The following is a 14,274-nucleotide window of genomic DNA, read 5'->3' on the forward strand; positions in this document are numbered from 1 at the left end:
AATACATTTTTTTTTTAAATCTAATTTCTTCATCAATTTAGGACAATATGTATTCTGCTACATATTTTGGTAAAAAAAGAACATCCCAATAAGTGTATATTGATTGATTGGCACAAAAAAGTTATAGCATCTACAAAGTATGGGATATTTTTATTCATTTTCTTCCTAGTAATGGTGGCAACCAGTGACACGAATACAGTGATCAGTGCTAAAAATATGCACGTCACTGTACTGACACAATCAAAGGGTTAACTGTGCGCGTAGCCTGTGTTTTACTACAGTGCAGGATTTGCTTTTACTAGGGGAAGACATGGATGCTGGTCCCTGCTTTGCAGAGACCCAGGATCCATGCCTTCCCTGCTTTCAGAAGAGCAATCTGCCTTGTTTACATACAGTAGACAGATTGCAGTTCTGTCTCTGTGGCTGATGATCAGCTGCTGACAGGCACCTGATGATCGGCTTACGCTGTGTGTAAATAACAGTGGGAGTGAGCCACCAGGGGCACGCATTTGCGCTCCCTACCCAGAAGTGCAGGATCACCTGATGATCGGCTCCTGCTCTGTGTATTCACAATGGGAGCAAGTCACTGGGGGCACGCATTTGCGCTCCCTACCCAGAAGTGCAGGATCACGAATATATATGTAATCCTGTGCACAGCGGCCGCCCTTGAGCAGTAAAACTGCTATAGGGCGGTTGGCAAGTTGTTAATAGATGAAATCATCATTTAAAAACTGCATTTGATATTTACACAGGTTATTTTTGTGTAATATTGAAATTTGTTTGATGGTCTGAATCATTAAGTGTGACAAATGTGCAAAAAAATATTAAAAATCAGGCAAATACTTTTTCACAGCACTGTAGGTAAAGCTAGTAAAGCTAGCAATATTTACAATAATTTCAAAAAGTCAAATCACTCAGTTACTGGGCTATATATTGCTGGAATCACTATGACTCAATCCTAACAATAACCGTCTTTGATTTGCTTCCTTTTGGTCTGTTAAGTATTCAACTGAAATGATTGTTACATTTGTTTGATTTGAGCAAAAATACCAGTTGTTCCTGCCAGAAATCCTGTGAGCCAACGTCCTGTGCTCTCAGCTACACAGTTAGCATTGTTCCCAGCTATGTCGAAGGACAACAAAGCACCTCACTCATATGTTATTAAGGAGAGGGGAGGTTTTCCATCATCCTGTTCTAGGGTGACAATGCTGCTCATCCACAGATACAGTACAGAAAATCAGCATCGTCACTAATGGCGGCTTGTGATAAAAAAATTTCTTTTTGGGGGGGGGGGGGGCGCAAACAAACCCCTCTAGGTCCTTACCTGCAAATGAGAGCCTCCAGCCTGGGCTGTCAGGGCTCCCCTGATACCTGGCGACTTCCATGTTCCAAATCTTCCAGGACGAGAAACTGAAAGTGACGTGATGGCGAATTTTGATTTGCTACAATCGAAAATGGGAGGGTTCGGGGCAGTGCTCTGCGCCCCGAGGACAACGTTAAACAAGCCAATTAGAGCCTCAGGCTTTAATCACATGCTTTTTAAAAAATGACGGTGCTAATAGACAGCTCCGCACAGTGGAACAATTTATTTTTAAATAAATTATAACATGACTAACATTTTGTGAGTTTAAGATGTTAAAAAATGTTAGTCATAGCTTAATTTATTTAAAAATAAATCGTTCTATGAATATGAACTTTGGGGGGGGGGGGGGGGGGGGGCATTACTGGTTGTCACCCTAGTAAAGGTAGTTGGACTTGCATTATCATTAGGTAAACATAAAAGGCGAAAATAGACTGAAAATGAATACATTCACCGCATCTAAAAGATGGGAAAACATGAAAGGAAATAAGGCCCCTTTCACACTGGGGTGGTAGGGGACGTCAGCGGTAAAACATTGCTATTTTTAGCACCGTTTTACCGCGGTATTCGGCCAGTCTTTATGGCAACACCTCCCTGTGCACACTGCACACTACATTGCACTTTCTTTTTTTTTTTTTTTTTTTTTTATATCCTAAACAGGTAACTACATGGTTTTTCTTTTTCTGTTTATGCTCACTTTTGTTTTTGTCATCCATACCTGTCTCATGGTCTTCTTTTCTTCCTTTTTTTTTTATTTTTTCTCCCTTCTCTTTCTTTCTCTTCCTTTTCTTTTTCCTTCTTTCTTTTTTTTTTCTCCTTTTTCATCTCTGATCTTTTTTCTCTCTTCACACACTTCTTTTTACATTCACTTGTCCACCTGCACTTTGGCATTGGGCTCTAGCTACCTCCCACAATATAAAGTATTTATAGTACACCCAATATATGTATATATTTTTAGACATGCAGCCCACTCATACCACTATCTGGATTTCTGCCTTTCGTTTTCTTTGGGGATGATGTTTTGTGCACCCGGTTCCTCTCCTGTGGGCTCCTTCCACAGCTCCCGGTACAGACAATTGGGACAGCCTCTGATTACTCGTCCCCCATTTTCCAGACTTATCATGATGCAAGTACTCAGAGGGATGATTAACGCTCTCCCTTTTCTCTTGTACACATCCTCCCCGTTGAGGGGTATAACGTTTGATGTTACTGGTCTACTCATGTTTTGTTGTCTTTTATAGAGTTGCATGCATCTGCCCCTGAAGAGTGGTATTATCCACGAAACGCGGCAGGCTTATAGGATACATTTTAATGCCTACTCATAGGAACCTACTTAGACTCAATATCTACCACCAAATGATTTTACTGTGTTTCTTACTATTGATTACACTGCATAGTGCCATTTAGATGACGCGTACACATATGAATTTGCAATATATCATTTTATCCATATTTAACCGGTTCAATACCGGGCATTTTCACCCCCTTCCTTCCCAGGCCAATTGTTAGTTTTCAGCGCTGTCGCACTTTAAACGACAATTGCGCGGTCGTGCGACGTTGTACCCAAACAAAATTAATGTCCTTTTTTCCCCACAAATAGAGCTTTCTTTTGGTGGTATTTGATCAACTCTGCGGTTTTTATTTTTTGCGCTATAAACAAAAGAAGAGCGACAATTTTGAAAAAAACACAATATATTTTTTACTTTTTGCTATAATAAAAAACAAATTTTTTCCTCAGTTTCGGCCGATACGTATTCTTCTACATATTTTTGGTAAAAAAAAAAAAAATCGCAATAAGCGTATATTGATTGGTTTGCGCAAAAGTTATAGCGTCTTTAAAATACGGGATAGATTTATGGCATTTTTTTTTTTAAATTATTTATTCTTTTTTTACTAGTAATAGCGGCGATCGCGATTTTTTTTCGTGACTGCGACATTATGGCAGACACATCGGACACTTTTGATACATTTTTGGGACCATTCACATTTATACAGCGATCAATGCTATAAAATTGCATTGATTACTGTGTAAATGTGACAGGCAGTGAAGGGGTTAACCACTAGGGGCGGGGAGGGGTTAAATGTGTTTCCTAGGGAATGCTTCTAACTGTAGGGGGAGGGGACGCACAAGGGGAGGAGACCGATCAGTGTTCCTCCGTTCTGGGAACACAGATCGCTCTCCTCTGAGCTGACAGGACGTGGATCTGTGTGTTTACACACACAGATCCACGGTCCGGCCCAGTTAACGGGCAATCGCGGGTGCCCGGCGGACATCACGGCCGCCGGGCACACGCACCAGGTCCCGAGCAACGCGGCGGGCGCGCGCCTCCTAGGCGGCCGGGAACCCGAGGCCGTCATATGACGTCCACCCAGGATGGGAGATCCCATCTGTGGATGTCATTTGACAATAGGCCGGTGGTGAAGTGGTTAATCTCTTTTCAATTTTATATGTATATGTAATGTATTCATGAGGTCAACACCATGTGTGTGTGTGTATACACATATTAAACCTTTTCTACTATGTGCATTATTGTTATGTATTGTCAGACTCAATATGCCAATTTAATATATTTTCTAATTATCTCACCCCCACAAATCAATAGCATCATTTAAAGTCCCACCTTCCTTTCTCTTATACCTGAACCAGGGACGGAGGCACCTACCATATGCTACATTTAAAGTCCCAAACTCCTCCCCATTATTCAATATTGTTCACAAGACAGTTCTTTATTTATGTGAATGTTTAGCATTCATAAGAACACCAACAATACATTCTATGAGCAGGTAAACTATAACCATATTTTCCTTTCAACACTGCCTGGTGGTGGCAGCCACTCGAAACATTCTCAACTTTTCAAAACTTGCAAACGTCTCAGCTTTTTCTATTTCAGTGTGTCAGGTTTACATTTGATATGCAGAAGGCATGATGGTGCAGGAGGGGGTAATACCATTCAGTGCTAACAAGTGTGTAGGTCTGTGTGAGGGGAGCACTGCATATAATCATACTGTATCATCAAATAGAACAGCTGGTATCGGTTTAAAATAGATATGATGAATAAGTGAGATAAAAAGGTATACCCCAAGCTAAAAAGTGCCTAACATATGAAAAAGGCTTGACTTGCTGCACAGAATGCTACAGCACAATAAAAATACATTATCATTTTGTGATATACTGGATCATGTGGGTCGTCAGGGAAGAAATGTCATCAGACACTGAGGCTTACCCCTCACAGATCTTCTTCACTCTGTTCTTCAGCTGATCTCCTTGGAAGAATATGATGAAAACAGATTTGTGAACACTGTCACCCTGTAAAATGTAAGCAAAGAAAAACATTACAATACATTGTCTCTTGGACCCTTTAACTTCCCTATATACAGTAGGAAATATACTCCACAGGCACTGTTTATTTTAGGGTAGCTGAACAATAGCATAAATATTCAGGGAGTTCTACCATCCTAGGCATACATTTTCTGTAGTGTAGTTCACAGCAGTGTCAGATCTGCAAATATTTGTTCTATCCTACATTTATCTCTTATAACTGGTCACCAGGGAGGCTAAAAAAAAAAAAAAAAAATACTCACCTAGGTGAGTATCAGCTCTGCACTGAGAACTGAGCGATCAAACACTGCTGTTTGCTCAGTTTTCCCCTCCGTGCTGAGCAGAGAGTCGTGACGGTCAATCAGTAGCTCTCAGCTCTACCCCTCCAGTGCTCACTGGAGTGGTGGACTGTGGAAGGGGAGGGAACATCTGGCTCAGTCTCCCAGAGGCAAGCTAAAAGGCTGAGCCAGCTGCCAGTCCAGGCATCTGGGTGAATCCTGACTGTAAAGTCAGAATGGATCCAGAGCTGGTCCAAGTGAAGGACGTCAGCAGACAGTGGACTTTAGCCCGCTGTTGGCTGAAAATGGGTCACAGAAGTGCAAAACAAACTGCACTCCTGTGATCCATAGAATTAAGGCCAAAATAGCTTTGGCCAAACTTCTCCTTTAACTCCAGAGTGCTTTTAAATGTACCCACGCAGTGGAGTCCTCTACACTGGGGATAGGTAAATGCTCATATGAGTAGGGAGAAAAGTAAGAAGTACAAAAAAATAGATAGTCAAACAGGAAGTCCACCCCTATATAACCCCTCCTACACAGGAAGGGCCTCAGTTTTGTAGCAACAAAAATCCCAAAAAAGATGGGAGGGACCTCTGTGTCCCGTAATGTACTATAAGGAAAAGGATTTTACAGGCAAGTATAAAAATCCTAATTTCTTTATCGTATATCATGGGACACAGAGAAACCATAATAATGACTATATGGGAGGTCCTAAAGCAATGCCCTTGAGGGGAGAGAGACACAATCACAGAAACTGCCTCCTGAGAAGGACTCCTTCTGCCGCCAAAGCAGTATCCTCTGTGGCTTTGATATCTATTTGGTAAAATTCTGTGAAAGTATGAACAAAAGACCACGTAATTGCCTTAAATCCTGAGCCACTGACCTGATGGCAGATGGCCCAAGATGCTCCCACACACCTGGTAGCGAGCGCTTTAACCAAAAAAGGGGGTGGGGGACCTTGCCCGTTCAAGCCATAGGCTTGAATGATTAACTGTCAAATCCAATGAAAAATAGTTAACTTGGATGCCTCCTGCCCATCCCGGCCTCTACTGGCAGCACAAAACAGGATTCCTGACCTGTACCAACAAATCAAGCAATTCTGACTGCCAGAACTACCTCCAGAGTATGTAGTGATCCAACTCCTGCCAACTGAGGCTTAGAAAAGAAGGCAAGACATTGGGGGTTATTTACGAAAGGCAAATCTACTTTGCACTACAAGTGCACTTGAAAGTGCATTTGGAAGTGCAGTCACTGTAAATCTGAGGGGAAGATCTGAAATGAGGGGAAGATCTGAAATGAGGGGAAGATCTGAAATGAGGGGAAGATCTGAAATGAGAGGAAGATCTGAAATGAGGGGAAGATCTGAAATGAGGGGAAGATCTGAAATGAGGGGAAGATCTGAAATGAGGGGAAGATCTGAAATGAGGGGAAGATCTGAAATGAGGGGAAGATCTGAAATGAGGGGAAGATCTGAAATGAGGGGAAGATCTGAAATGAGGGGAAGATCTGAAATGAGGGGAAGATCTGAAATGAGGGGAAGATCTGAAATGAGGGGAAGATCTGAAATGAGGGGAAGATCTGAAATGAGGGGAAGATCTGAAATGAGGGGAAGATCTGAAATGAGGGGAAGCTCTGCTGATTTTATCATCCAATCATTTACAAGCTAAAATGCTGTTTTTACTCTTTTTCCATGTACCCCTCGGATCTACAGCACCTGTACTTTTACGTGAACTTGTAGTGGAAAGTGGATTTGCCATTAGTAAATAACCCCCATTGTCTTGATTCAAGTGAAAACCAGACAACATACTAGGCAAAAAATGGATGAGGACGCACCTTAATATGATGCGAGATCAAAAACAGCTCCTTGCATAAAAGAGTCACCAACTCTAACACTCCACTTAGTGAAGTGATAGCAACCAAAGAAGCCACCTTCCAAGATAAAGGACTAACAGAATCTCTTGACTGGTTCAAAAAGTGGCCTCTGCAAGGGCAGTCAAGATCAAATTCAAGTCCCAAGGACACAAAAATGGCCTGACAGGCGAGACTGTCTACGTTACATGCTGTATGAAGTATGAATCAAGGAGTGAGAAACAACCGCACCTGGAAAAAAAATGTATAGGAACGAACCCTGACTGTTAACAGTAACAGGCCAATCTCCTTTCCCCTACCGATTGGAGAAAGAGAAAATCTCCCACCTCGCATATTTCTGCGGGTGCCACTTCCTGGCTTCACCCCAGGCAAACCAATATTCCCAAGTCCTGTAATTGAAGTTCCCCGAAGCTGGCTTCCAGGGGCTCAACAGTGCTGAGATACAAGACTCAAGACCATTAGGTCCCGCTGGACTGGGAATGTTCAAGAAGCGACCTCCGCAAGACTCGCTATGTCAGTGTACCAAGCCCTCCTGGGTTAATTCAGCTAACACCATTAACAGTGTTACTACCTCCCGGATTCTTCGCAAAAGATGTGGGAGAAGTTGAAACAGAGGGAAGCATCAAATAAGGGAGAACTGGTCCCAGTGCATGCAGACGCATGCGGGTCAAGCCTCGATCTAAGAATCCAGCCGCCCAACGCGTCAGCCACATCGTCAGCTCACAACTACCTATATAGCAAAATCAATCCTGATCAGTGAGACCGACGCCCACATCCACTGCGGTTAAAGTGGAACCTCCTCATTCAACCAGTGACAATGTGTATACAGACCATCCATCCGATACAGCAAGACAGGGTTGAGGTGTTACCTCACATATAATTGGTTGACTCATTACAAACCAGTATAGGAGTCCACAATTTCTGGTAATCGTGTCCATTTTACTCTCAGGTGGTGGATTACACAAACCACTGGCCAGTGTTGTTTTTTCTACTGTACCTTCCCATGGGTATCTTCATATTCACCTAAGGATTTAATTTTCTCGGTGGACTTTTTTCATTCACTTTTTTTCAATCATTTTTTGATTCGTGAACATTTATTTTGTAGTTTTCGAACTTTTTTTTTTAAATCAGAAAAAAAGTTTTTTTATTTTGTTTGTTCATTGTGTCATATACATATCATACAGGATATTACAGAATATAAAAAAAAGCGGTTATTGACACGTTATTTAGTCAAACTTTGTATCATATAGTCCAAATATGTGACAGAACTTACAGGTAATGTGCAATGATACATGAGAAAAAGCACAATGAATAAAAAGAAGAAATCCGTTTAGAGCATCAAAGACTCAGCATAAAGAAAAGTAAAACAGTTAAATATTTTGGACGGGTTCTGCATGCCCCCAGGTCCCTGGGGACAAGCCGTTCCCCAACATTCTACCTGACCCACCAAAGTTATGAATGCTATCACACTTCAGAGTTGTGCAAGTACTCTTTCCAACCATTTAAAGCAGCTTTTTCTAGTTGTTAGCCCTGTAAAAGTCTATCTTTAACTAATTGATGCGGCGCTAGCCCAGGTAACTCCAGCCAGGCCTGCCACATTGTATAAAATTTGCGGGGTGCATTTCTGTGCTGGTATGTCAGTTTCTCTCTGATTAACATTCTACTGACCTGCTCAACTCGTTGGCGCCTAGTGGGAACCTTGGGAGTTATCCAAAGTTGTGCAATTAGTTTGCGAGCAGCATATAACAGGCGAAGAATCACCGTGTGTGCTGAGGGGGAAAACATCTCGTCGACCAGGTCACCCAGTAGACATATCATAGGGTTTCGTGGAATGGTGAAAATGTAGACTTGTGTCAAGGACTTCCTTCCAATAGCGGAAGAGTTTGGGGCACTTCTAGAGCATGTGCAAAAGGTCACCATTGTCCCTCTGATATTTTGGACATAGGGGTGTGTCATGTACTCCCCATTTGTAAAGGCGTGCCGGCGTTCTGTATGCCTGATGTAACAAATAAAGATGGGACAGTTTTTGAGAGGCAGATACTGAGACCAGGAGGGCGGAGGCGAGGCAAAGATTCCACGTCTCCCCATCCATGGCTCCCACATCCTCCTCCCATTTGCGTCTACAAGGCAGACTGGCTGGGTCTTAGATTGTGTTGAGAAGCATGTTGTAACATCTAGAGATCATACCTTTCTTTTCACTTTCCATTAGGATCCCTTGCATCAGTGGGTGGTCTATCAATCTAAGCTCCTGTTTGTCTTGACTGCGTCTGTAGTGCATGTTGCAGCTGCAAATACTTGTAGAAATTAGTGCGTGGTATATTAAATTCTGATTGTAGCTCCATAATTGATTTAAGGATAGTCCCATTATATAATTGTGCACTGTATCTTATACCTGCACTTTCCCAGTTCCCAAAGCCTCTAAGTTTGTACAGCTATTTAAATTTCATGTTTCGCCACAAGGGAGTATGGGACAGATAGCCCCGTATCCCCAGCAGCCTTTTAATATAGGACCATAGAGTTTTTAAAAGGAGTATAGTTGGAGCACCAGGATCTAGCCCACCTCCAAGCATGTCAGAGCCGTCGTGTCATCGTCGGCTGTGACATGGAGGAGCTTGCGGATCGGATCTGACGTATCCGTTAATCCCCAGCCTCCCAGCTTTTGTAGCTGTGAAGCAAGGTAATAGGCTCTAGAGCAGTGGTTCTCAACCTGTCTAGTGCCATGACCCCTTGATAAAATTTCCCAAGTTGTGGAGACCCCTAATCGTAAAATTATTTTCATAGCGTGGGTTATCAGCACCCAAGGCAAGACAAGTAATTTGCGCCCCTAACCCATGGTCATTTAGCGCTCCCTGAGTCCCTTCCACTCATGCAGTATTAAAACCCCTTATCGTACATTTTAGGATGTACCACTCTTTCTCTTTGTTCTCCTTTCTTTCCCTTTTACCTCTCTCTATCCTAATTTCTTGATTTTTTCCCCCATCCCTCTTTCTAGCCGTCTTTCTTGTTCTTTCTCTTATTCTTGCTCTCCTTTTTCTTTGTTCCGCCCCCCTCTTTTCCTCTCCCTTCCATGTATTCTCTATTTTTATTCCTTCTCTTACTCCATGGTGGGGGGAATGGGATGAGTGGCAGTGCTGGGGGGAGTTCTGATCAGCCGACTTAGGTGATCTTGATCAAGGTCATCTGCTGATCTGAGAACTGTAGTGGGGACTTTTATTGAGAACTATAATCACAGGTAGTGTTACTCACGGTGTCTCCGGCTTCATTGTGTCTCCAACTTTGTGGTGTCTCCCAGCAGTGACACCTATGCCGAAATCAGGAGATAGGGTCTCCTTCAGCCCCTCCCACTTCACATTCCTCATCAGTCAGCTGACCTCTAGTCTCTACCCCCAGCCATGCCGTGAACTAAATAGACGGCTGCGAAGAGGCTGAGTGACAGCCCAGGGACAGCCCTGCTGTATGGCCGCAAAAAGGCTGGGAGAGCAGTGCGGGCTTCAGGAACAGCCAAGGATTTGGTGACCCCTGGTAAATCATCATTTGACCCCCAAGGGGGTCCCGACCCCCAGGTTGAGAACCACTGCTCTAGAGTGAGGTGCCGCTAGTCCCCCTTCATCTTTATTATATTGCAAAGTCGATGAGCTAATTCTTGCTGTTTTTTTTATGCCATATTAGTTCCATAAACTGGGAATCAATCCTATCGAACCAGCGCTGAGGAATCCAGACCAGGGAGTTATTAAAAATGTACAGTAATTGGGGTGCCCACACCATTTTTATAAGATTAATTCTCCCTACTACGGATAAAGGCAGTTTACACCAAGCATTAGATTTATCCTGAAATTTAACAAGCAGGGGAAGTAAATTAAGGGATAAGTATTGAGAAACATCCGGAGATATTTGGATACCTAAATAACGAAAGGAGGACACTACCTGTACCCATTGTCGTCGCGCACTCCGGCAAGGGGGTTGTAATGGGGTCTATTGGCATTAGCACTGACTTGTTCCAATTAATGGAAAAGCCAGATAGTGCACCGAAGGCCTTGATGAGAGTCATCACAGAACTCAGTGAGTTCTGTGTGTCACCTAGATAGAGCAAAGTGTCGTCAGCATATAACGACACTACATCAGTACCCGTAGCACGCTAAAATCCCACTATGTTACTGTCACCCCTTATTCGTGACGCAAGAGGTTCCAGGGCCAGGGCAAACAGCAGGGGTGACAACGGGCACCCCTGTCTGGTGCCCCGGAACAATGGAAAGGGTTCCGATAGTTCCCCATTTACCCTAATCCGGGCTGAAGGTTGAGCATACAACAGTTTAACCCAGCTAATAAAGTTGACACCCAGGCCTAAATGGTCAAGCACTTTCCACAGGTAAGGCCACTCGACACTGTCGAAGGCCTTAGCTGCATCCAGTGAGAAGATTGCCCTATTTCCTGGATTACTGCCAGGGATCTGTAAGTTTAGAAAGAGTCTCCTGATATTTTGAGCCGTGGACCTAGTGGGTATGAACCCTGACTGGTCTCTGTGTATAAGCTTATGTATCACTTGTGCCAATCTAGTGGCCAATACCCTGGCCAATAGTTTGACATCAGTCATGAGGGGAGAAATGGGCCTGTAGGAGTCTGGTAATGTAGCTTCCTTGCCTGGTTTCAATAGTAGAATAATGACAGCCTCGTTCTTAGAATTGGGCAGTGTTCCCTCCTTCAGCGCCTCATTGTACACCTTCATTAGTGTCGGTATTAATGTGCCCGCATATCTTTCGTAGACCTCAGACGGAAGGCCATCAGCCCCTGGGGATTTGTTATTATGAGTTTGTGCTATTGCTGTAGCTAATTCTCCCTCCATTAGTGGGGCATTAAGTAAGGCCGTGTCCGAGGCAAACAAATGAGGTAATGTACACTTTTCCAAAAAGCCCTCTATTTCCCTTTCTGTAGGTTGCACTTTCGAGGAGTAGATATCCATATAAAATGTTCTAAAGATTTGCATTACTGTGGCAGTCTGCGTTTAAGGGACACCCTGCGCATCATGTATGGCCGAAACTGTAGAGGTGGAGCTCTGTGCATGCGCTAGAATAGCCAGCATATGCCCAGTAGACTGCCCCTCTTCAAAATGTGTTTGTTGCAGGAAAAAATGTTTGTTTTCAGCCAACCTGTTTGTTCTTAACCAAAGTCTTCTGGTGTCCTCCGTAGGGTTGGCAATATATTTATCCTCAGTGTCTTACAAACCTCGGTCTCACATGCTTTTGTATTAGTTTTGATCTGATTAATTGTGGTAATAAATTGCCCTCTCATATGCCTTGGCTGCATCCCATACTACATTTAAGTGGGCTGAATGGATGTTGTCCTGAATAAAGAATTTTAATCGTTCTCTTATGGGGTCTGGTTCAGGAAACAGTGAAAGCCAGAAGGGGTTAAGTTTCCAGCATTTACGTTTGGCCGCATTGGGTAGTGATATCGATACCCATAGTGAGAAATGGTCGGATATATCATCTGTCGTCTATCGTTGTACCCTGAGTCTACCAGCAATGGGATTATGAGATTGTTTTCCAGACCTAAATCTATCCTTGATAAGCTCCCAAAGGAGGCTGAACAGCATGAGTAATGTTTCGTCAAAGGATGTCCCAATCTCCATAAATCCGTCAATCCGAGTTCCTCAAGCAGGCCAGCGAAGGGTGTCTGTCCCACTTTACTCAGGGGTAGGTTAGGTAGAACAGGTAATTTATCCAATTAATGATTCATATAGTTATTATAATCACCCATTGCCAAGAGTGGTACATTAGGGAACTGGGCCATGAAATTCGCAAGGTGTTTGAGGACCTTGGATGAATAGAGCGGTGGAATGTAAATTGCGGCTATTATACAAGATAAACCTGAAACAGTACATAGCATAAAAATATATCCACCCTCCTGAGCCACAAGTTTTTGAGTACAGTGGAACTGAGTGTCCCGACGTATCAGGACACTCACTCCCCTGGAATAAGCTGAGTGGGTGGAGTATAATTGGGTACAGTATACTCGGGGGCTAAACCTAGGTGTAGGGTCTGGTGGAAAGTGAGTCTCTTGTGGACACACTATGTTAGCCCCCGTGGATTTGAGGTGCCTGAGGACTGCCAGTCTTTTCACAGGGTTGCCAAGTCCTCTCACATTCCAGGACACTATTTTCATTTTATCCGCCATTTGGGGTGGTAAAGAACAAAAACGTGGTCTTGCGAGACCCGAGAGAGCGCTGTATTAGAATCCTTCATCTTGGCATCATAAAGTGCGCATGGGACGTACCTGTTAAGAATGTTACCTGTATCACTCGTGGCCGATTTGACATGATCCGTGGGTATGGAAGTCCATGGCTGGAGCCTGGTGGGCCAGATAGTGAGCAAAGGTTGGAAACATTAGAAAACTGGCTAAAAGACAATTCAGAGAGTAGTGGTTAATGATTCTTACGCTGAATGGTCTAAGGTTATCAGTGGTGTACCCCAAGGTTCAGTGCTGGAACCCTTACTCTTTAATATCTTTATAAAATGATATTGGGTCTGGGATCAAAAGTAACATTTCTGTCTTTGCAGATGACACCAAGCTATGCAGTGGAATAACGTCCTTACAGGATGTCTTCAATTTACAAGCCGACCTCAATGCACTGTCTAATTGGGCGACTATGTGGCAGATGAGGTTTAATGTTGAGAAATGTAAAGTTATGCACTTGGGGGCTAAGAATATGCATGCATCATACACACTAGGGGGAGTACAACTGGGGGAATCCGTAGTGGAGAAGGATCTGGGGGTTTTGGTAGATCATAAGCTCAATAATAGCATGCAATGCCAAGCTGCGGTTTCCAAAGCGAGCAAAGTCCTTTCTTGTATTAGGAGAGGTATGGACTCCAGAGAGAGAGATATCATTTTGCCCCTGTTCAAATCATTAGTAAGACCTCATCTGGAATATGCAGTTCAGTTTTGGGCACCAGTTCTCAAAAAGGATATCGGGAAACTGGAGAAAGTGCAGAGAAGGGCAACCAAACTGATAAGAGGCATGGGGGAGCTCAGCTATGAGGAAAGATTAGAGGAACTGAATTTGTTCACTCTTGAGAAGAGGAGAATAAGGGGGGATATGATCAACATGTTCAAATATATAAGGGGTCCATATAGTGAACTTGGTGTTGAGTTATTCACTTTACGGTCAACACAAAGGACAAGGGGGCACTCTTTACGACTGGAGGAAAAGAGATTTCATCTCCAAATATGGAAAGGTTTCTTCACAGTAAGAGCTGTCAAAATGTGGAATAGACTCCCTCCAGAGGTGGTTCTGGCCAGCTCAGTAGATTTCTTTAAGAAAGGCCTGGATACTTTCCTAAATGTACATAATATAACTGGGTACTGACATTTATAGGTAAAGTTGATCCAGGGAAAATCCGATTGCCTCTCTGGGATCAGGAAGGAATTTTTTCCCCTGCTGTAGCAAATTG

At 43.3% G+C, this 14,274-nt stretch overlaps 1 protein-coding gene across 6 annotated transcripts in view; it reads right to left on the reverse strand.

Annotated features, from left to right (window-relative positions):
* ATP6V0A1 (ATPase H+ transporting V0 subunit a1) overlaps nt 1–14,274 on the reverse strand; it is a 201,225-nt gene that overhangs the window by 85,383 nt on the left and 101,568 nt on the right. For all 6 annotated transcript variants that reach the window (XM_073608392.1, XM_073608391.1, XM_073608393.1 and 3 more), the window contains exon 8: nt 4,585–4,667. In XM_073608392.1, coding sequence (XP_073464493.1) covers nt 4,585–4,667 — 83 coding nt within the window. The remainder of the gene's footprint in view (nt 1–4,584; nt 4,668–14,274) is intronic.

Source organism: Aquarana catesbeiana, linkage group LG12 (assembly GCF_042186555.1).
Source record: "Aquarana catesbeiana isolate 2022-GZ linkage group LG12, ASM4218655v1, whole genome shotgun sequence".
NCBI classification, from domain to species: Eukaryota; Metazoa; Chordata; class Amphibia; order Anura; family Ranidae; genus Aquarana; species Aquarana catesbeiana.